The sequence below is a fragment of the Pezoporus occidentalis genome, unplaced genomic scaffold (genome assembly GCF_034315485.1).
Source record: "Pezoporus occidentalis ecotype Australia unplaced genomic scaffold, CSIRO_AGI_Poc_V1 ctg6, whole genome shotgun sequence".
Lineage (NCBI taxonomy): Eukaryota > Metazoa > Chordata > Aves > Psittaciformes > Psittacidae > Pezoporus > Pezoporus occidentalis.
This window is the reverse complement of record NW_026915943.1, coordinates 315001-335500: the sequence shown is the minus strand read 5'-3', so window position 1 is coordinate 335500 and position 20500 is coordinate 315001. Positions and strand designations below refer to the sequence as shown.

At 56.3% G+C, this 20500-nt stretch overlaps 1 protein-coding gene across 1 annotated transcript in view; it reads left to right on the top strand.

Moving 5' to 3' along the window:
• The window catches only part of ARHGEF17 (Rho guanine nucleotide exchange factor 17), a 39769-nt gene that overhangs the window by 8089 nt on the left and 11180 nt on the right, over positions 1–20500 (top strand). The window contains exon 2 of the mRNA XM_062639243.1: positions 18475–18552. Within this exon, the coding sequence (XP_062495227.1) occupies positions 18475–18552 (78 nt within the window). The remainder of the gene's footprint in view (positions 1–18474; positions 18553–20500) is intronic.

Below are 20500 nucleotides of genomic sequence, written 5' to 3'. Positions count from 1 at the left end.
GCTGTCACCTGTAGCCGTGTCTCTTGCTTCTTGCTCTATCTTTAATTAAAAGCCTGTAATTAATTAGCCAGCAAGCTCCAGCCTAGGGGATGGTCCAGCTGGGATATGCATCCTTTGATCCCAGACACCCCAGGCCAGCACCCCACGGGTGTGCGGGGACCTGTGATGGTGTCCATGGGGTGGGATCCAGGCCTGGAGCGAGAGGGTTAGCGCTGGGCTGAGCTCAGCACCAGGGGCTGGCCTTGGCCTGCAGCCGCCTGGCCCAAAGGTCAGGCTCTTGGCAGGGTGCCGGGGCTGCAGTGAGGGTGGGAGGCTGGGACAGGCGCCTTGGGAGCTCCACTTCCAGCCTACAGAGAGACCCATGGCTCCGTGCTCTGTGCCAGGGGCAGGCGTGCATGGAGAGGCCCCTGGTGCAGGGGTGCCCATGCAGGGGTGCATGGATTGGTCCCTGGTGCAGGGGTGCCCATGCAGGGGTGTATGGATTCGTCCTGCATGCAGGGGTGCCCATGCAGGGGTGCATGGATTGGTCCCTGGTGCAGGGGTGCCCATGCAGGGGTGTATGGATTCGTCCCGCATGCAGGGGTGCACATGCAGGGTGTATGGAGAGGCCCCTGGTGGAGGGGTGCCCGTGCAGGGGTGCCCATGGAGGGGTGCATGGATTGGTCCCTGGTGCAGGGGTGCACATGCAGGTTGTATGGAGATTTCCCTGGTGCAGGGGTGCACATGCAGGGTGTATGGAGAGGCCCCTGGTGCAGGGGTGCCCATGCAGGGGTGCATGGATTGGTCCCTGGTGGAGGGGTGCCCATGCAGGGGTGCATGGATTGGTCCCTGGTGCAGGGGTGCACATGCAGGGGTGCATGGATTGGTCCCTGGTGCAGGGGTGCACATGCAGGGGTGCATGGAGAGGTTCCTGGTGCAGGGGTGCACATGCAGGGGTGCATGGAGGGGTTCCTGGTGCAGGGGTGCACATGCAGGGGTGCATGGAGGGGTTCCTGGTGCAGGGGTGCCCATGCAGGGGTGCAGGAGGAGGTCCCTGGTGCAGGATTGCACAGGGAGATCCAAGGTGCTGGTGTCCACGTGCATCCCTACTCAGGGAGGTTTGCAGTGCTGGGGTGCATGGGAAGGTCTTGTGCAGGGGTGCACACAGTGGTTGTTGGGGCAGGGTTGCCCATGCAAGGGTGCATAGGACGGTCCCTGCTGCAAGGGGTGCACATGAAGGGGTATGAAGAGATCCCTTGTCCAGGGGTGGACGTGCAAGGGGGCACAGAGAGGTTCTCGGTGCAGGGCTACACATGCAGGAGGACACTGATGCAGGTTGCACATGCAGGGGTGCACAGGGAAATCCCTGGTGCTGGTGTCCATGTGCATCCCTGTACGGGGAAATCCCGGTGTGCATATGAATCCCTATACAAGGAAATCACTGGGGCTGCTGTCCATGTGTATCCCTGTACAGGGAAATCCCTGGTGCTGCTGTCCATGTGCATCCCTCTACAGGGAAATCCCTGGTGCTGGTGTCCATGTGCATCCCTTTACGGGGAAATCCCTGGTGCTGGTGTTCATGTGCATCCCTCTACAGGGAAATCCCTGGTGCTGATGTCCATGTGCATCCCTCTACAGGGAAATCCCTGGTGCTGGTGTCCATGTGCATCCCTCTACAGGGAAATCCCTGGTGCTGATGTCCATGTGCATCCCTCTACAGGGAAATCCCTGGTGCTGGTGTCCATGTGCATCCCTCTACAGGGAAATCCCTGGTGCTGATGTCCATGTGCATCCCTCTACAGGGAAATCCCTGGTGCTGGTGTCCATGTGCATCCCTCTACAGGGAAATCCCTGGTGCTGGTGTCCATGTGCATCCCTCTACAGGGAAATCCCTGGTGCTGGTGTCCATGTGCATCCCTCTACAGGGAAATCCCTGGTGCTGGTGTCCATGTGCATCCCTCTACAGGGAAATCCCTGGTGCTGGTGTCCATGTGCATCCCTCTACAGGGAAATCCCTGGTGCTGGTGTCCATGTGCATCCCTCTACAGGGAAATCCCTGGTGCTGGTGTCCATGTGCATCCCTCTACAGGGAAATCCCTGGTGCTGGTGTCCATGTGCATCCCTCTACAGGGAGGTCTGCAGTGCTGGAGTGCATGGGAAGGTCTTTGGCACAGGGGTTCTTGTGCAAGAGTGCACAGGAAGGTACCTGGTGATGGGGTACACGTGTAGGAGGGCTGCATAGAGAGGTCCTGGGTGCAGGAGCGCGCGTGTAAGGGTGTATGGAGATGTCTCTGGTCCATGGGTGCCTGTACAGGGGTGCACAGGGAGGACCCTGATGCAGGGTGCACATGCAAAGGGACATAGGGACATCCAAGGTCCTGCTATCTATGTGTACCTCTGTACAGGGAAATCCCTGGGGATCAGCAGTGCCGCTATGCACCTGCATCCCTGCACGAGGAGATGTGCGCGTGCATCATTGGTACCCTCCTGTGAAAGTCAGCTGGGACGGAGCCTCAAAGCTCCCCAAGTCTCGTTGCTGTGGCGTTAGTTCATCCTTGCAAGGGGTTTACGGGATTCAGAACCTTTCCCAGGGATGTTTCCCAAGTGGGAGGTTTCCTGCCGAGGCTGATCCCTATGTGAGATGGGAGGGACCACAGAGGTGAGTGCTGAGGTCTCCCCTTGCTGCAACTTCATTGCTGGGCTCGGTCACCTGTGTGGTGCAGGCGGGTCCCAATGGGGCAGGTCCCACAGCTTTGGAGCTGCAGCGTGGACTTCTAAATTCAGGATGGAGAAGGTGCTGTCACATGAAGGGAAGATTGGGCAGCACTGGGGGCTGGTCTGTACAGAGTTTCTTCTCCTTCTCCCAGGTCTTTCCCTTGGAAAGCAGGGGAAGAGACTCCCTTCCTCCCATCCATCCATCCATCCATCCATCCATGCATCCATCCATCCATCCATCTCCATCCACCCACTTCCATCGTACATACATCTCTATCTACTCACCTCCAACCACTCATTCATTGAAATCCATCCACCCATCTCCATCCACCTCCACCATCCATCTCCATGCATCCATCCGTCCATCCATCCATTCTCCATTCATTTATCCATCTCCATCCACCCATTTCCATTCCTATATACATCTCTATCTGCCCATCTCCAGCTACTCATACATCCATCTCCATCCATCCATCTTTATCCTTCTCCATTCCATCTCCATCTGTCCATCCATCCATCCATCCATCCATCCATCCATCCATCCATCCATCCATCTCCTCCCATCTCCATCCATCTCCATACACCCATCCAGTCATCGTCTCCACCTCTCTCCACCACCCATCCAAAACAAGAGGCCCCACTCGCCATACACACATGCTTTCCAGGGTGGGCATGGTCCATCTTCTAGGCCATCTCCTCTTGAAGGCATCAAGCCCAGCTTGCACAGACAGAACCCCCTAAACCAAGTGCTTTGAGCCTTCCACCATGGTGTTTCCAGGCCAGGATGTGTCCGGAGAAGCAAAATCAGCCACTTCCCCTCAACGTGGCTCTTTTTAAAGCTCTGATGGTTGGTCCCGGTGGGGCTGTTTCTCCGGGCTCCCTTGGTTTCCATGGAGAGGATGGGTGAGGAATTTCAGAGGGAATGGCTCCAGTAAATGAACTCTTCTCTAAAAATAGCGTGTTTGCTTTTGGGTCTTTGGGAACTGTGGCCCGGCCAATGGGAGGGAGAATGAAAATCAGCATCTGGGTAAAGCTATCCCAGTAACTTGCTCTTGGTGCAAGCTCCTCTTGGAGCTGCTCAGCTTCTGGGGGACTGGTCCCGGTCTGCCCCGTTCCTGCCTGTGCTGGGACACGTTGCTCTGTGACCACCTCTTCTGGTTGCAGACAGGGTCATCCCCAGGCTGTGTGTCCCCCTGTGCCTTATAACAGGTCATTGTGAGTTGAATCTCTTTAGTCTGAGGGGTAGAAGGGTTGAGGGCAGGAACACGTTGGGCTCGTGTGCCCCCATGGCCTGTGATGTCCCAGAGCCCCTGGGCATGTCCCTTCTTGGCAATGACCACCACTGCCTTCCACCCCACTGGTGACATTCAAGACACCAACGACTCCCAGTAGGACCTCTCTGCATGGATATGCTGGGAAAAGGACATCTGTGGTAGCATCCACCTCTGAAAGAACCACCGGGCCGTGTTTCCAACATGGGAACTGCCACCACCACATCCCCTCTGGAGAAGCCACCATCCCAATGTGGGGAGCAGCCACCACCCTGTCCCCTCAGGACAAGCCACCGTCGTGCCGTGGGGACACCAGCATCCTCACGTGGGCCTGGAAAGCGGTTCCTTGGCGTTGCGATGGAGTTGCTATTTGTGACTGCCTGTTCCCCAGCCCTCCGGTGCTCTCCAAAAAAAACAAGAAGGGAGTTGTTTGCATGGGAAGATTGGCATCTCCAAGCCCGGGATATGGTTTCCTGCTTTTTATAGCTGGAGTAGCAGCAGACTCGTCGGCCTGCCCTGATTTGGCATCCTTCTTCTTGCTTTTTTTTTGGGGGGGGTTGGAAAGGTTTCATCCTGACCCCTCAGCAGAAACACCGTCTCTAGCAGTAGGGGATCGGGTTTGCTCCTTCTGGCTTTTTGGTTGCCCAAAACCTTGGTGAGATGGGATGTAGATGGCTCAGAGCCTCAGTAAGCGGAGAGGGGACTCGTCCCTTGGTCATCCGAACCCGGAGCAGGTCAGTAGATGCTGAAACACCCTTTCCTTTTCCCCCTTCTCCCCCTCACCCTGGGGTGCTGCTGTGACAATGACATGGCAGGGAAGGTGTCACCTCTCGCCTTGCTCTGATGTGACGTGGGATGTGGGCGTTCCTGGAGAGGTCCATGGTGTCCCCCCCTGCAGCTCCCTGCTGCCCCATTTGCAGCCGTGCTGGGTGAGGGGACCCTGAACATGGGGTGCTGCAAGGCTGGGTGTCCATGGGGTATGGGTGATGCTGGGGATGGAGGCTGTTGTGGGCTCAACAGGGGTTTTCGCATAGTGGTTGCATCCAGGCTGCTGTCAAGGTGATGGATACAGGCAGAGGGGGCATGAGAAGAGCCAGGGCAGGGGCATGGCATAGGCTGTTTGGGGCTCCTGGGTGCCCATCAGTTCCTGGGTGCCCATCAGTTCCTGGGTGCCCATCAGCTCCTGCATGCTTGAGGATTTGTGGGTGCCCATGGATTCCTGGTGCTTGTTGGCACATGGATGTCCATCAGCTCCTGGGTGCCCATTAGTTCCTGGGTACCCATTGATGCTCCTGGATGCTCATTGACTGCTGTGTGTCCCTGGGTGCCCATCAGCTTCTGGGTACCCATCAGCTCCTGGCTGCTCAGGGACTTCTGGATGCCTGTCGGATCCTGGATGCCCATCAGTTCCTGGGTGCTTGTGAATTCATGGGTGTCCATGGACTCCTGGCACCTGTTGGATCCTAAGCATCCATCTGTCAGTTCCTGGCTGTCCATCATCTCCTGGTTATTTGTGCATTTCTGGGTGCCCATGGACTCCTGGTACCTGTTGGATCCCTGGTGCCCATCAGCTCATGGGTTCTTGTCGTTGTGTGGTTTCTTGTGGATTTGTGGGTGTCCATGAACTTCTGGTACCTGTTGGATCATGGGAATCCATCAATTCCTGCATCCCCATGCTCTCTGGATGCCCATTGTCTGCTGGGTATCCGCAGACTCCTGGGTACCTGTTGGCTCCTGGGTGCCCATCACCTCCTGAGTGTCTCTCAGCTCTTGGTTGCATGTGGGTTCATGGGTGCCCATGGACTCCTGGGTACCTGCTGGATGCTGGCTGTCCATCAGTTCTTGGGTGCCCATGGACTCTGGATGCCCCTAAGCTCCCGGGTGACTGTTGGCTCCTGGGTGTCCATCAGCTGCTTCGTGCTTGCTGACTCATGGGTGTCTGTGGACACCTGGTACCTATTGGAGCCTGGGCATCCATCAGCTCCTGAGTGCCCATGGGGTGTCCATTGGCTTCTTAGTACCCATGGATTCCTGGTACCTATTGGATCTCAGGAACCCATCAGCTACTGGGTACCTCTGGGTTGCCCATTGGCTTCTGGGCACCCATAAGCTCTTTGGTGTTGCCAGCTCCTGGTGCCCATGGGCTCCAGGGTAGCTCCTGTGCATCCATCAGCTTCTGAGCATCCATCAGATCTTGAGTGCTCTTTGGCTCCTGGATATCTCTTAGGTTCTGATGCTCCTAGAATTATGGGCCCATCAGCTCCTGATGCCCCACAGCTCCTGGTGCCCAGTGGATCCTCATGCCCATTTGTACCTGGGTGCCCATGATGCCCCCCTTTGGCAGCTTGTCCTGGTGCCCAGTGGATCCTCATGCCCATTTGTACCTGGGTACCCATGAGTTCCTGCATTCCCTTTGGCCCTCAGGTGCCCATTGTCCTGGTGCCCATCACCTCCTGGTGCCCATCATCTCCTGTTGCTCATCACCCCCTGCATGCCAAACCAGTGCCCTCCTGGGTACCCCAAGTTTTCTTGCACCCCTTTCACCTGGATCCACACCACAAGGGCACCCAGGGCATCTCATACCCCCGTGTGCCAGGCTGGTGCCCAGCAGAGATGCTGAGGGGTGCCAGCATCAGTCACCCTTCTCCCTGCCTTCTCTCTCCCCCCTCCCCCCCAGAATCCCAGTAACTATTGCTTTTTAGGTGCTTTTGGAGGATGCTGGTGAGGATCCAGGGATGCTGATGAGTCAGGGGGTAGCATTGCAGGGCCCAGCACTTAGGGAAGGCAGCAGAGAAGGAGGAGGAGGAGGAGGAGGAGGGGGAGAGAAGAGCAGGGCTGACCTCAGCATCTGGAAAGCTGCACTCTTGGGCCGTGGCCTGCGTGCCGAAAACCGGAGGCCAAAAAAATCCTTCCATATTTGGTGAAAGCTGCTCCAGGGCTCGGGAAAGGCTCCGTGCAAACAGGGGGCCGGGAAGCCCCCCCTGCGCCCTGGACCACGGCAACACGGGTTCTGCAAGGGGATGGATGGTAGGGATGTGTGTGTGCAAGGCGGGGTGAGCATCACAGGTGGGGTGAGAGTGGGACGTGGGGAGGGGGGATCCGTGGGATGCTGCCAGGAGCACAGGGAGGATGCTCTGAGATGCACCAGCATGAATCTGAGCCTTGTGTTTGGAGGGGAAGAGGAGAGAGAGGTGATGCAAACCCTAATTTGAAGTGAAAATCCCATGGGAAAAGCCCCACAATGCCTTTAGAGGACGATTTTTTGTTGCTGTGGGAAATGAGGCTCCTGCCATCTCCCTGTTTCCCATCCCACCGGCACCAATCCCAGCACTGCCGGTCACCAGGATGGCACTGGGATTCCCAGCATCCTTCCACCCCACCCTGCAGAATTGCTCCAACTCCTTTCTTTGTTATTCCTGTTTTTTTCTCACACTTAAAAAGCAGAATTGCAGCCAGGCCGTGTCCTCTGGGATGAATCACGGCAGCCGAGAAGTCAAAGAAGGGAAAACAACTGAATTCTCAGCGCATCCGTTTGGGGCTGAAGCCACCCTCCTCCTCCTCTTTCTCCTCCTCCTCTTCCTCCCTGTCCTGGAGGCGGTTGTGGTGCCGGGTTTCTCCATGGGAGCATCCCTGAACAAATCAAGGCTCCTATGTGAGCTGGGAGCCTGGGAAAAACCACGACCGAGGGAAAAGCAAACATCTCCAGCCCCAGGACTGCGAATAAACACGGGAGTATTATTAGTAACCGAAGTGGAGCTGAATCAGAGCTGCTGATTTATGCTCTTCATTGCTTTCAAGAAGTTACGCTTTGGAAAGTGGCTCAGGCTTTCCTTACCCGTGGGAGAGCTGAGTGGCAGGGCTGGGAAGGGATGCAGCCCCGGATGTGATGCTCTACAGCATCACCCTACCTCTGACACGGGTCCTGGTGCTCCCCTGGGATGTGGAGAGTGGTTTCTGCAGGACAATGGGGCCTGGTGGTTCCAGGGATGGAGGTGGCTTGTACCAAAGCGATGGTCATGACTGGTGTCCAGGGATGATCGTGACTGGTGCCCAGGAATGGCAGTGGCCAGCACAAGGGATGGGTTTGCTGGTACCTGAGGATGGAGGTGGCTGGTACCAAGGGATGGTCATGACTGGTGCCAAGGGATGGGGTGACTTGTACCCGGGGATGGCAGTGGCTGATACCAGGGATGGAGGTGGTTGGTACCCAAGTATTGAGGTAGCTGGTAACCAGGAGATATTCATGAATGGTTCCCAAGGATGGAGGTGGCTGGTACCCAAGTATTGAGGTAGCTGGTAACCAGGAGATATTCATGAATGGTTCCCAAGGATGGAGGTGGCTGGTACCAAGGGATAGTCATGACTAGTGCCCAGGAATGGAGGTGATTGGTAGTCAGGAATAGCAGTGGCTGATATCAGGGATGGAGGTTCCTTGGGATACCCAGGGATTGAGGTAGCTGGTAACTGAGAGATATCTGTGACTGGTGCCCAAGGATGGAGGTGGCTTGTACGCAGGGATGGTGGGGGCTCCTATCAGTGGTGGAGATTACTGGTACTCAGGGATGGGTGAACTGGTACCCAAGGATGACCAGAGACTGAAACCAGGGTTGGATGTGGCTGGTATCCAGGAATGGAGGTGTCCGGTGCCTAGGGATGGAAGTGGATGGTACCAGGGATGGAGGTGATTGGTACCCAGGGATGGGGTGACATACTCTGGAAAAAAGATGATTGTTATCCAGGGATGGGAGGACTGGTACCCAAGGATAGAGTGACATTGGCAGGGATGTGGTAACTGGTACCCAGGGATGAGGAGGACTAGTACCAGGGATAGGTGGCTTGTACCAGGAATGGTGTTTACTGGTGCCAAGGGATGGAGGTGACTGGTACCCAAGGTGCCAGCCAGGGGCTTTTGCAGCTGTGCAAGCAAGTTTTATGTGTTGGGATGATGCTCTTTGCTGGTTGTCACCTTGGGATGGATGGAAGCAGCTCTGGTTTTGTTTCCAAGTCTTTTATTTCCAGGAGTTTGATAGAAATTAAGCTAAGGGTGTGTTAAGCTTAAGCATTCACTATGCACTGCATGCTCCCAGGGGCAGAGGACTATCCCCACAGTCCAGTGGGTCCTGCTATATCCCAGCTATATCCCAGCTCCCTCTAGTGGGATCTATCCTGGGAAGAAGCATCCAGGGAAAGAAAAGGTGCAGAAATTCCACTTCCCTCCAGTTTCTTCTAAACCGGGAATGGGAGATTCGAGGTGCTGAGATTCAGGCTGCTCCTAGCACAACCCTACTACGAGACACTAGAGAATCCTCCCTCCCTCACCTAGCAGTGCAGAGCATCAAGAGCTGACGGGGGGGGGGAACAACTTGTACTTATTTATTCTTCCCATTTTGGCACTCTTTGGAGGGGTGGGAATAGCTCTGCTTGAAGCAGGATTAGCTCCTCCTTCAGCAGCTGCTGGAAGGATGAGCTGGGAAGGCCCCGAGTGGCAAATCCCACTCCCAAAATGGCCCAACCCACTCCAGGTTTTCCCTAAAGCAGGAGATTTTTGCCCCAAAATGAGGTCTCAAAGTCAAAATCCCCTATGGCTGAGCCCTGGCACAACTCATCACACCAATGGCCTCAGAGAGATGCTGCGTGCTGCAGGTCCAGGAAGGGAATCTGGGGTGAAACTGTGCCTCTGACAGATAAGGAGATTCCCCCTCTTCCCTTGGGATGTGATTTTAGCATCCCAGACTGGGTGATGACAGCACGTGTGACACCCTCCTGCGCTTCCCTGCCTCCAGTGACCCAGGTCCCAATGCCTCATTACTTGCCCTGATGTGTGCATGGTCTCAGCCTGGGCTCAAAGGCTGAAGTTGCTGCGATGGCTGGGATTCCTCATGGATGCACGTCCCTGCTCTCCTTTTACCCCCCAAATTCAATTTTTCTTCAAAAAAATTAACGTTTTGGGCCTTTTTTTCTCTATTGATGCCTCTTTGTTGGGAGGGGATGGGAGCAGGACACAATTCCCAGGTCCTGTTTTTAATCCTTTAAGATGCTTTCAAATCCCCAGGGATGCTCAGGCTCCTCCTGCATCACTGTGCCCAGGCGGGGAAAGTGAAGATGATGGATTTGCACCCAGAGGCTTATTAAGAAATAATACAAGCATGCCAGGAGAGCTCCCATCCTTCCTCAGGAGGCCAAGCAGGGTGGTATTCCCAATGCCAGAGGGAAACCCTCTTCTCTGAGCTTCCAATCCCGGGTCTGAGGTGCTGCTGAACCCCCGAATCCCCAGTGTTGGATGCGCTCCATCACCGGGTTTTCAGGAGCATCCTCGCGATGCTGCCACAAACCTTTGGGATGGGGGGGGGGGGGTGAGCATCCCAAGGGATCAGGATGCTTTCTCTAGGAGGGTTTGGGTTGTTTGGGGGAATGGAGGAAACACCCAGGTTGCCAAAACCAAAAGGCCGGTCCGAAAGGAAACCTAAAGGTGTTTACAAAGAGCCGCGCGGCTAAAAATAACCCGCTCGTATTTGAGACGGCCCTAAAAATAGGCAGCGCTGTTGGAGTGGCCAAACACTCCCAGGAATTTCCTGTGGGCTGCGGGCCGCGTGCAGGGGGGTCCGGGCTCGGCGGCCAGCGGGAATGGCCGGCATCGCTCCGGCTTTTCCTTCCCTGGGTGATGCGGGATGGGATGGTCTCGGTCGGGCCCCTCGGTGCGCAGCGGGATGTAGTGGTGCAGGCAGCGATGGATTTAACCCTTCCCCATCCATCCTTTCCCCCCTCCGATAACCTCCAAAGAGGTTGGGTGGGTTTGAGAGACGGTTTTAAATCCATCCGGAGAAAGCTCAACCTTCATAGTAGACAGCAGAGAATCTACTTGCTATGCCACCGCGGGGAGATGCTGGGTTAAATGAAAGGATCGATTCAAGGGGGGTGTTTGGGGGGGAGTGGGAAGGACCCTGTGCAGATGGAGGGATCCCCCTGCTCGCCCCGGGGACAGGCATTCCCATGGGAATGCTGGAGGGCGTTGCTGCAGGCGGAGCAGCCGGTCACCGTTGCAGCAGCATCACAGCGATGCAGCGGCCAGGGCCGCGTTTTGGAGGAGGCAGGGATTGCAATGGGAATGGGATGGGGATTGCAACCTAGATGGGTCAGGGATTGCAATGGGAATGGGATGGGGATTGCAACCTAGATGGGTCAGGGATTGCAATGGGAAGGGGACGGGGATTGCAACCCAGATGGGTCAGGGATTGCAATGGGAATGGGATGGGGATTGCAACCTAGATGGGTCAGGGATTGCAATGGGAATGGGATGGGGATTGCAACCTAGATGGGTCAGGGATTGCAATGGGAATGGGATGGGGATTGCAACCTAGATGGGTCAGGGATTGCAATGGGAATGGGATGGGGATTGCAACCTAGATGGGTCAGGGATTGCAATGGGAATGGGATGGGGATTGCAACCTAGATGGGTCAGGGATTGCAATGGGAAGGGGATGGGGATTGCAACCTAGATGGGTCAGGGATTGCAATGGGAATGGGATGGGGATTGCAACCTAGATGGGTCAGGGATTGCAATGGGAATGGGATGGGGATGTAACCTAGATGGGTCAGGGATTGCAATGGGAATGGGATGGGGATTGCAACCTAGATGGGTCAGGGATTGCAATGGGAAAGGGATGGGGATTGCAACCTAGATGGGTCAGGGATTGCAATGAGAATGGGATGGGGATTGCAACCTAGATGGGTCAGGGATTGCAATGGGAATGGGATGGGGATTGCAACCTAGATGGGTCAGGGATTGCAATGGGAAGGGGATGGGGATTGCAACCTAGATGGGTCAGGGATTGCAATGGGAAGGGGATGGGGATTGCAACCTAGATGGGTCAGGGATTGCAATGGGAAGGGGATGGGGATTGCAACCTAGATGGGTCAGGGATTGCAATGGGAATGGGATGGGGATTGCAATGGGAATGGGATGGGGATTGCAACCTAGAGGGGTCAGGGATTGCAATGGGAAGGGGATTTGCAATGGGAGGGATTGCAATGGGAATGGGATGGGGATGTAACCTAGCAGGGATTGCAATGGGAATGGGATGGGGATTGCAACCTAGATGGGTCAGGGATTGCAATGGGAATGGGATGGGGAGGGATTGCAATGGGAATGGGATGGGGATGTAACCTAGATGGGTCAGGGATTGCAATGGGAATGGGATGGGGATTGCAACCTAGATGGGTCAGGGATTGCAATGGGAATGGGATGGGGATTGCAACCTAGATGGGTCAGGGATTGCAATGGGAAGGGGATGGGGATTGCAACCTAGATGGGTCAGGGATTGCAATGGGAATGGGATGGGGATGTAACCTAGATGGGTCAGGGATTGCAATGGGAATGGGATGGGGATTGCAACCTAGATGGGTCGGGGATTGCAATGGGAAGGGGATGGGGATTGCAACCTAGATGGGTCGGGGATTGCAATGGGAAGGGGATGGGGATTGCAACCTAGATGGGTCAGGGATTGCAATGCAGATGGACCCAGGTTTGCAACTTTGATGGGTCAGGGATTGCAATGGGAATGAGTTTGGGATTGCAATGGGAATGAGTTTGGGATTGCAGTGGGAATGAGTTTGGGATTGCAATGGGAATGAGTTTGGGATTGCAATGGGAATGAGTTTGGGATTGCAATGGGAATGAGTTTGGGATGGCCATGGGAATGAGTTTGGGATTGTAATGGGAATGACTTTGTGATGGCCATGGGAATGAGTTTGGGATTGCAATGGGAATGAGTTCAGGATGGCAATGGGAATGAGTTTGGGATTGCAGTGGGAATGAGTTTGGGATGGCAATGGGAATGAGTTTGGGATTGCAATGGGAATGAGCTTGGGATGACAGTGGGAATGAGTTTGGGATTGCAATGGGAATGAGCTTGGGATTGCAACCCAAGTGGATCAGGGATTGCAACACACATGGGCTGAGGGTTCCAAACCAAGTGCATCTGGGATTGCAACCCGTATGAGCCATGGACTGCAATGCAAACGGCCCCAGGGTTGCAAACCAAGTGGGTCTGGGGTTGCAGTGCAGTTGGACCTGGGGCTGCAACCTCAATGGGTCTGGGTTTGCAACAGAAATAGGTTTGGGATTGCAACCCAAATGGCTCTGGGGTTGCAGCTCAAATCAGTCCAGAACTGCAGCTCACATGAGTCCAGGATTGCAGCCAGATAGGTCTGGGATTGGAGCCCAGATGGGACTGGGATTGCAATGGAAATGGATCCAGGATTGAAATCCTGATGGATCTGGGTTGCAGTGCAGATGAGCCTGGGGTTGCAACTGGAATGGGTTTGGGATTGCAGATAGATGGGCCTGGGACTGGAACCCAAACGAGCCTGGAATTGCAATGCAGACAGACCCAGGCTTCCAAACCAAGTGGGTCTGGGACTGAAACCCAGATTGCTCTGGGGTTACAGCTCAAATGGGTCCAGAACTGCAGCCCAGGTGGGTTTGGGATTGCAGCCAGGTTGTTGGGTCTGGGATTGGAACCTGAATGAGCCCAGTATAACAACACTGATGGACCCAGGCTTGCAAACCAAGCGGGTCTGGGGTTCCAACCCAGAACAGCCCTGGACTGCAAGCCAAAGGCATCAGGGTTGCAACCCAGACGGGTCCAGAACTGCAACAGAAATGAGTCTGGGGATGTCAACACAGCTGGATTTGGGGTTCAATCCAAATGGGAGTGGGACTGGAAAACATGGGCCCCAGGTTGCAACCGAAACGAGTCCAAGGCTGCAGCCCACATGGAGCCAGGTGTGGGTGTGAAACCCATTCAGCTCTGGGATTGGCAAATAGACGGGTCCAGGACTGGTGCACAGGTGGTCCTGGGGTTGGAATTCAAACACATGTGGGATTGCAAACCAGGTGGGTCTGGGATTGGAATCCAAATGGGCTCAGGTTTGCAACCCAGCTGGCTCTGGGACTGCAACAGAAATGGGTCTGGGGTTGGATCCCAGAATTGCCCAGGATTGCAATACAAATGGGTCTAAGATTGCAACACAGGTGGGCCTGGGGTTGCAATTGGAATGAGTTTGGGATTGCAGCCCAAATGGGTCTGGGACTGGAACCCAGAACATCCTGGGATTGAAACACAGGTGGGTCTGGGATTGACCCAAGGTTGCAGCTCATTGCAACCTACATGGGCCTGGGATTACAACAGAAATGTGTTTGGGACTGGATCCCAGAGAAGTTCAGGACTGCAGCCCGAACGGGTCCAGGATTGCAATGCAAATGGATTTGGGATTGCAACCCAGACAGGTCTGGGATTGCAGCAGAAACAGGTCTGGGATGACCATGGTGCTGCAGAAGAAGTTGCAGGAGCCTCTGCTTTGCAAGCAGCTCATTACCCCTAACGCAATTGGCTGTACCGGGTGCACTGCAGGCACCCATCCTGCCCACACCGGGTGCTGCGGGTCCCTCCTCCCTGATCCCAGTGCCAGAGTGTATGTAAGGCTGCTGCACCTCCCTTCCCATTATCTGCACTGAGTTGAACGTCCTCGGCCATGGAGGGTGCCCGGGGGGGGACACCAGATGGTTGCACAGCATTGCGCCCATGGATGGGTGCACTCTCCCCGGGGTGAGATGCTCCTCATCCTCATTACCAGGAGGAAATGTACTGGCTGCAACGGGAGGAAGCAGCCCTGCTGCACGCCGTTGCTGTGGCAACGGGCTGAGCGGCTAATTACATTTAATTAAGCAAGCCGGAGGGGAGCGGTACAAATGGATCCGGGCAGGGTGCATCCCCCCGCAGGCAGGGATGTGGGTGCTGAGGTGATGATGTGGGGAGAAGCAGGCTCGCTCCATGCCCCGGTATCCCTGTTTGCAAGGCTGGGGTGGGGGGGACACGGTACCCAGGGACCCCTCCATTGATGGGGATGGAGACCCCAAGGATGCTGAGCACCCCAACTCAGTACGATCTCTGCATCCCCCTCTCCCTAAAAATCCCACGCCCCAAGAAAGCCTCGCTCCCCCCCCCACTTCCCCAATACAACATCTTCCTCCGGCGAAGCCTCTCCAACAGCATCTTCCCAGCAGGATCCGGCCCTGCCTGCATCCATGCGCGTGTGTGGGCACGGCTCAGCCTCCGTCTCCCATTGCTCCTTTCTGCCCGTGCCTCGGTAGCACCCGGGGCCGGGGACCCGCGTGCGGCCACGGACGCATCCTGCTGCCGCTCTGCGGGAGGGCTTTCGATACCTCCATTCCTATATATATATATGTACACACACAGAACCCTACTGATATAAATAGCTCTGCTTTATCCCCCCTCCTTGCTGCATCCCGGCTGCTTTAAAGGGGGAGATCTGTGTGTGTGTGTGTGTGTATATATATATATATTCAATATCTTTTATTCCTTGGGCCGCGTGGGACGGACCGACCCCGGGACCCGCATGCTGCAGATGGTGAGGACTCTGGCGCAGTTCACCATCGCGCTGGAGGACATGCGAGACATCGGCGACGGCATCGACGCGGCCTTCGCCTCCTCCGGGCTCGGAGGAGCAGCCGAGGAGCTGCCGGACAAGGGTTGTGGCGGTCGTGGTGGTACCGAGGTGACGGGGGAAAGGGATGGGGAATGGGGGGGGGGGATCTAGGGATGGAGAGGAAAAGGGGGGATGTGGGATGTGGGGGGGGGGGGTGTATTGACGGTGCATGGATGCGTCATGTTTGGACACGTGCGCGCCCAGCAGAACCTGGTACCTGCAGGGTCTGGACCGCGATTGCCGTGGCAACGGTGGCTCCATCCTCATCCTCAGGCTGACGCCCCCGGGGTTTGCAGGGAAAGGAGGATGCTCCCACCCGGAGAGGGTGATGGAGGGGCTGAAGCCATCGCTGCCACCCCCCCCCCCCCCCTTCTCGATGCTGATTTACACCATGGAGGCGTTGGCTGGTGGGGAAATGCCCCGATTCCCATCGTGATCCCGAGGGTGCTGAGCATCTCGGGGGAGGCAGGATGAGGCCTGGGTGCAGCAGGGGTGTCCCCAGGGAGAGCAGATGGACACCAAAGCAACATCAGCCCCACAGGGAGAGGCTTTGCTGGGGTAATGGATGCAGTGGGGTGCATCCTGCCCTCGCCTGGGTACCACTGCGCCCGGACGGGATGCTGCATTACCTCCAGCTTCTCATCCCACTGGGAATTTCCCCCTGTTGGGATAATACCACTGCTGTAACAGTGGAACAAATCCCCTTGCCAAGAGTTGGGCCTCATCCTGCATCTCCCCACTGCTGCAAATCTGTAGCTGCTGATGCAGTGTGCGGTGCTGAGCCTGTTCAGCTCATCAACCTGTCGCTTTGCTTTGGTCCTGAGCTGGGATGGCTCTGGCAAATGCCAGGAGCATCATATTGAGATGGGGAGCTACAGGTTGCGAGAGGGTTGAGGAAACTGAGGCAGGATGGAGGCGGCAGATGCTCTGTACCCCTAAAGCCCATCCATCATGGGAGCCCTTCAGCTTACAACAAATGAACCCAGCAGTGAGAGCGTTCATAAACCCTAGTGTGTAATGAAGTGGGGAGGTCTCAGCCGGTGTCCCCAAGGACTGCAGCATTGTTGTGGTTTGGGAAGGGGAGGGGGGGGGGCAGAATTCCTGGAGGGATTTGGACCCGTCACCATAATGTTTGGCTCTAAACAGTGGTTTCCTCCTTGCTTGGCTGAAATGACCAGTATTGGCTTGGTGGATGAGGGGGGAAACTGAGGCACGGCTCTGTTCTCCAGCACCGAGCAGGATCTCATTGCTCCCTGGGGACACTGGGGTGATGGTGACCTCCATCTGTGGTGAGGTTGGTTGGGCTAAAGCTTCCTCCTATGGCTGCAGAGCAGCTTTGCCCTCAAGTGTCCCCAGTGGGAGCAGTGGTGGGGTACATGGGCTCATCCCACAAGGAGATGGGGATATAGGGGTTTTGTGGCTCCTGCAGGTCAGGGGAACCTGGTCCCAACGTGCTGTGGTGGCCCGGTGCGACATCTCTGCACCCAGGGCTGTTGGGGTGTCCAAGCACCCTGGACCTTTGCAAGGTCCTTGTTGTCAGAGCTTTAGTAGCATCCCTGCATCTACAACACTTGGGGTATCCCAACACCCATGGCCTTAGGGGGTGTCCTGGTTAATGGGGTCCTTTGAGTGTGCCCAGGTCCATTGGAGCATCTCCACGTTCAGGGCTTTTGGAGCATCATTGCACTCAATGTATTTGGGGTGTCCCTGCACCCACAGTTTGGGGTGTCTCTGCTCTTTAAATGGTCTCCAGGAACAGGACCATTGCAGTCTCCATACCCAGTACCTTGGAGCATCTCCTTTCCTAGGGCCAGCAGATGGTCTCTGCACCCGAAACACTTGGGGTGTCTCACACCCAGGGTCTCAGCAGAGTCTGCTCATGCAGAACTTTTGGGGTATCTGCACCGAGGACACTTGGAGCATCCGTGCACCAAAAACCTTCAGGGTATCTCTGCACCCAGTGTCTCTGGAGCGCCTCCACATGCAAAACTTTTGGGGTATCTCTAAACCCAGGCCCTTGGAGCATTTCTACACCCAAAACTTTCGGGGTATCTCACACCCAGGGTCTCTGGAGCATCTCTTTACCCAGAGCTTTCTGGTTGTCTCACACCCAGAGTCTCTGGAGTGCATCCAAACGTGAAACTATTGGGGTATCTCTGCCCCCAGGGCCTCTGGAGCATCTCTGCACCCAAGACATTTGGGGTATCACTGCACCAGGGTCCTTGCAGCATCTTCTACCCAAACCTTTTGGGGTGTCTCTGCGCTCAGAGCCTTTGGAGCATCTCTGCACCCAAACCTTTCGGGGTGCCTCACAGCCTGAGCTCTGGAGCATCTCTGCATCCCGAAGTTTTGGGGTGTCTCTGCGCTCAGAGCCTTTGGAGCATCTCTGCACCCAAACCTTTCGGGGTGCCTCACAGCCTGGGCTCTGGAGCATCTCTGCATCCCGAAGTTTTGGGGTGTCTCTGCGCTCAGAGCCTTTGGAGCACCTTGCCCCCAGGCTGAGCTCCTGGGGCATCCCCCCAAGTGCTGCACACAAGGAGGGTCTCCAAGCCCCACAGCCAAGAAGACCCCAACCCATCTGCTTCCCGAGGCTGGCAGCCCATCCCGCACAACCACCTCCCCATTCCCCCCCCCACACACACCCCATTAATCCCCCTCTTGTAGCACCACAACCCAGCTCCCGGATAGAGAATTCCTATGGGACCACTCGGAGCGGAGCCGCTGGAGAGAGACGGAGGGCGCCGGGACCGACCCATGTAGGGCTGTGAGATCCAGGGCGGAAACCAGGCGTCTCTGTGCTCTCCGTGTCATGTACTTCCTAATCCTCCTGGATTCCTCCAGCGGGGTGGAGAGGGAGCGGAGGGGAGCTGGACACCAGCCGGGCTCCTCCGGCTCTCAAACCTCCCCACCGGGCCCCTGGGCCGGCACCGAGCCCACTACGCAGCTCCCCTGCACCGTGGCACCCCAAAACTCACCTTCTCTTTCTTCCCACCCGGGGCAGGACATGAGGAAACACGTCATCATGACGCTGCTGGACACGGAGCAGTCCTACGTGGAGTCCTTGCGCACCTTGATGCAGGTACGGCCCCGCATCAGGGGTGACCATCCCTTCCTTGTCGTTGTCACCGTCCCTGGGAGCCCAAGTTGGAGCCTGGCTGCACCCCAAGGCACCGACGTGGCGTTGGGGTGGATTGGGCACTGGTGGCAGTGGGGATGTTGGGGACAGCGGGACAGAGGTGGGAGCAGCGCGGCAAGGGAGTCAAGAACAGCGTATGGGGGTCACCTCTGCCCCCCAAATCAAGCCCATAGCGTTCCTGGTGGGTTGTCACCTTGCAGGTATCGTGTCCCCAACCCTTTTCTATGCTTACCCCCCCCCAAAAAAGCTCTTCCTCGTGTTGCACCCCATCTCCTGGGCTGTTGCTGGTGGTTGTCCCATGATGGGGGACCCCTTACACCCCCCATTCCCTTTCCTGCCCTTGTCTGCTCGGTGCCATTACTTGCAGCCATGGGCCAAAGGGGTTTTTCTCCGTCCTTTTCTCACTGAGCTGGTTCCAACCCCCCTGGCCGGAGGGTCCACCCCACGTTTCAGATGTTAATGAAGGTTAATGGTGGTCAACGCCCTGGAGACTGAGTCAGGCCTCTGTGGGTCGTCCAACCACATCGCCGCAGGTGGAAACACCTAAAACGCAGAGCTCTGCTCTGCTGGATGTGAAGCAGTGCCTATAGGGCACGGGCATGTCCGTGAGGGCATGGGGCACCCATCATCCCAGCACCCAGCCAGGCTCTGCCCATAAATCCCCATGGAGACCCAGATGTTACTACAGGAGGGAAGGACCCGCTTCTAGTACAGATGTTACCTTGGAGGGGTGAGAGGACCCTGTCTCTAGGGAAGCTCTATGGGGTTTGGAGTCGGGTGATGTCCCTCTGGTCTTGGCATGGATGAGACCATCCCATGGTCTGTGTCATCCTCTGAGGCTGGTTGGAGTGGACAGCACTAGACGAACTGGTTGAACATGGAGGGGAGCCACAGGGTGCGAATGCCTGAGCTCTTGCCCATCCTGACATGGTACAAGCAGGGGGACCTGCTTTCTGGGATGGAGTCCCAGGGCTCCAGAGGCTCCCAGCTCCCCATCTCAGCTGGAACAAGGTGCTCAGATCCATAACATGGCCTGGTGACATATAACATGGTGGCTACCAGGACAAGGGCCACCTTGGAGCATCATCTTCCAGCCACTATGGAGGGTGCATGGGCAGCCCCTGCCTGCTCTCCCTGTGAACCAAGGTGGGGGCTTGTCTTCTTCCCTGTATTTTCCTTGCTCCCCCAGTCTCATGGCAGGTGGAATGCATGGCACAGCCCAGCTCCCACTGTGGTGTGTTGGCCATGGTAGGGCAGGGGATGTGGGTTAGGACCCCTCAGGAAGGCTTTGGCCCTTCTCACTTGGGTCTCCACAAGATACCCACCATCAGCTTGAGGAACCTCTTCCTGGGGATGATTCCTCCTTTGCCAGATTGGATGGAGATGTCCAAAGCCACTCAAGGTGGGTCCTGTCCTCACCACTCAGCTCTGTGGTCCTCCCACCATCCTGGAGGACGCCATCACCCCAAACCAGTCAAGCAGAGGCAACAGCAAGGCTTGAGAAGACCTTCCCCACCCTGCATCCATTGCAAATCCAGCTCTTCCATTCCTGCTTCTCTCCTCTCCCTTGGCACCAGTCATGACCGTCCCTTGGTACCAGCCACCTCCATCCTTGGGTACCAGCTCTGCCCCACAGCAGGAGGAAAGGGCTTGCATAGCCTTGCAGAGGACCTGCTTTTCCTGCCTGCCCTGAATGTTCCTCATTGGCCATTGCCCAGAAGAGGCTGCTGGGTGCAGTGGTCCAGGGCTTGATCCACCACCAGCCCTTCCTGGTCTCAAACACCCTAAATCCCATCAGGAACGCGTCAGCTTTTGGATCCCATGGTCGTATTGCCTTGATTTCCCAGCAAGATCAGGCTCTGTTGCAGATGGAGGTGACCAGGGCTCATGA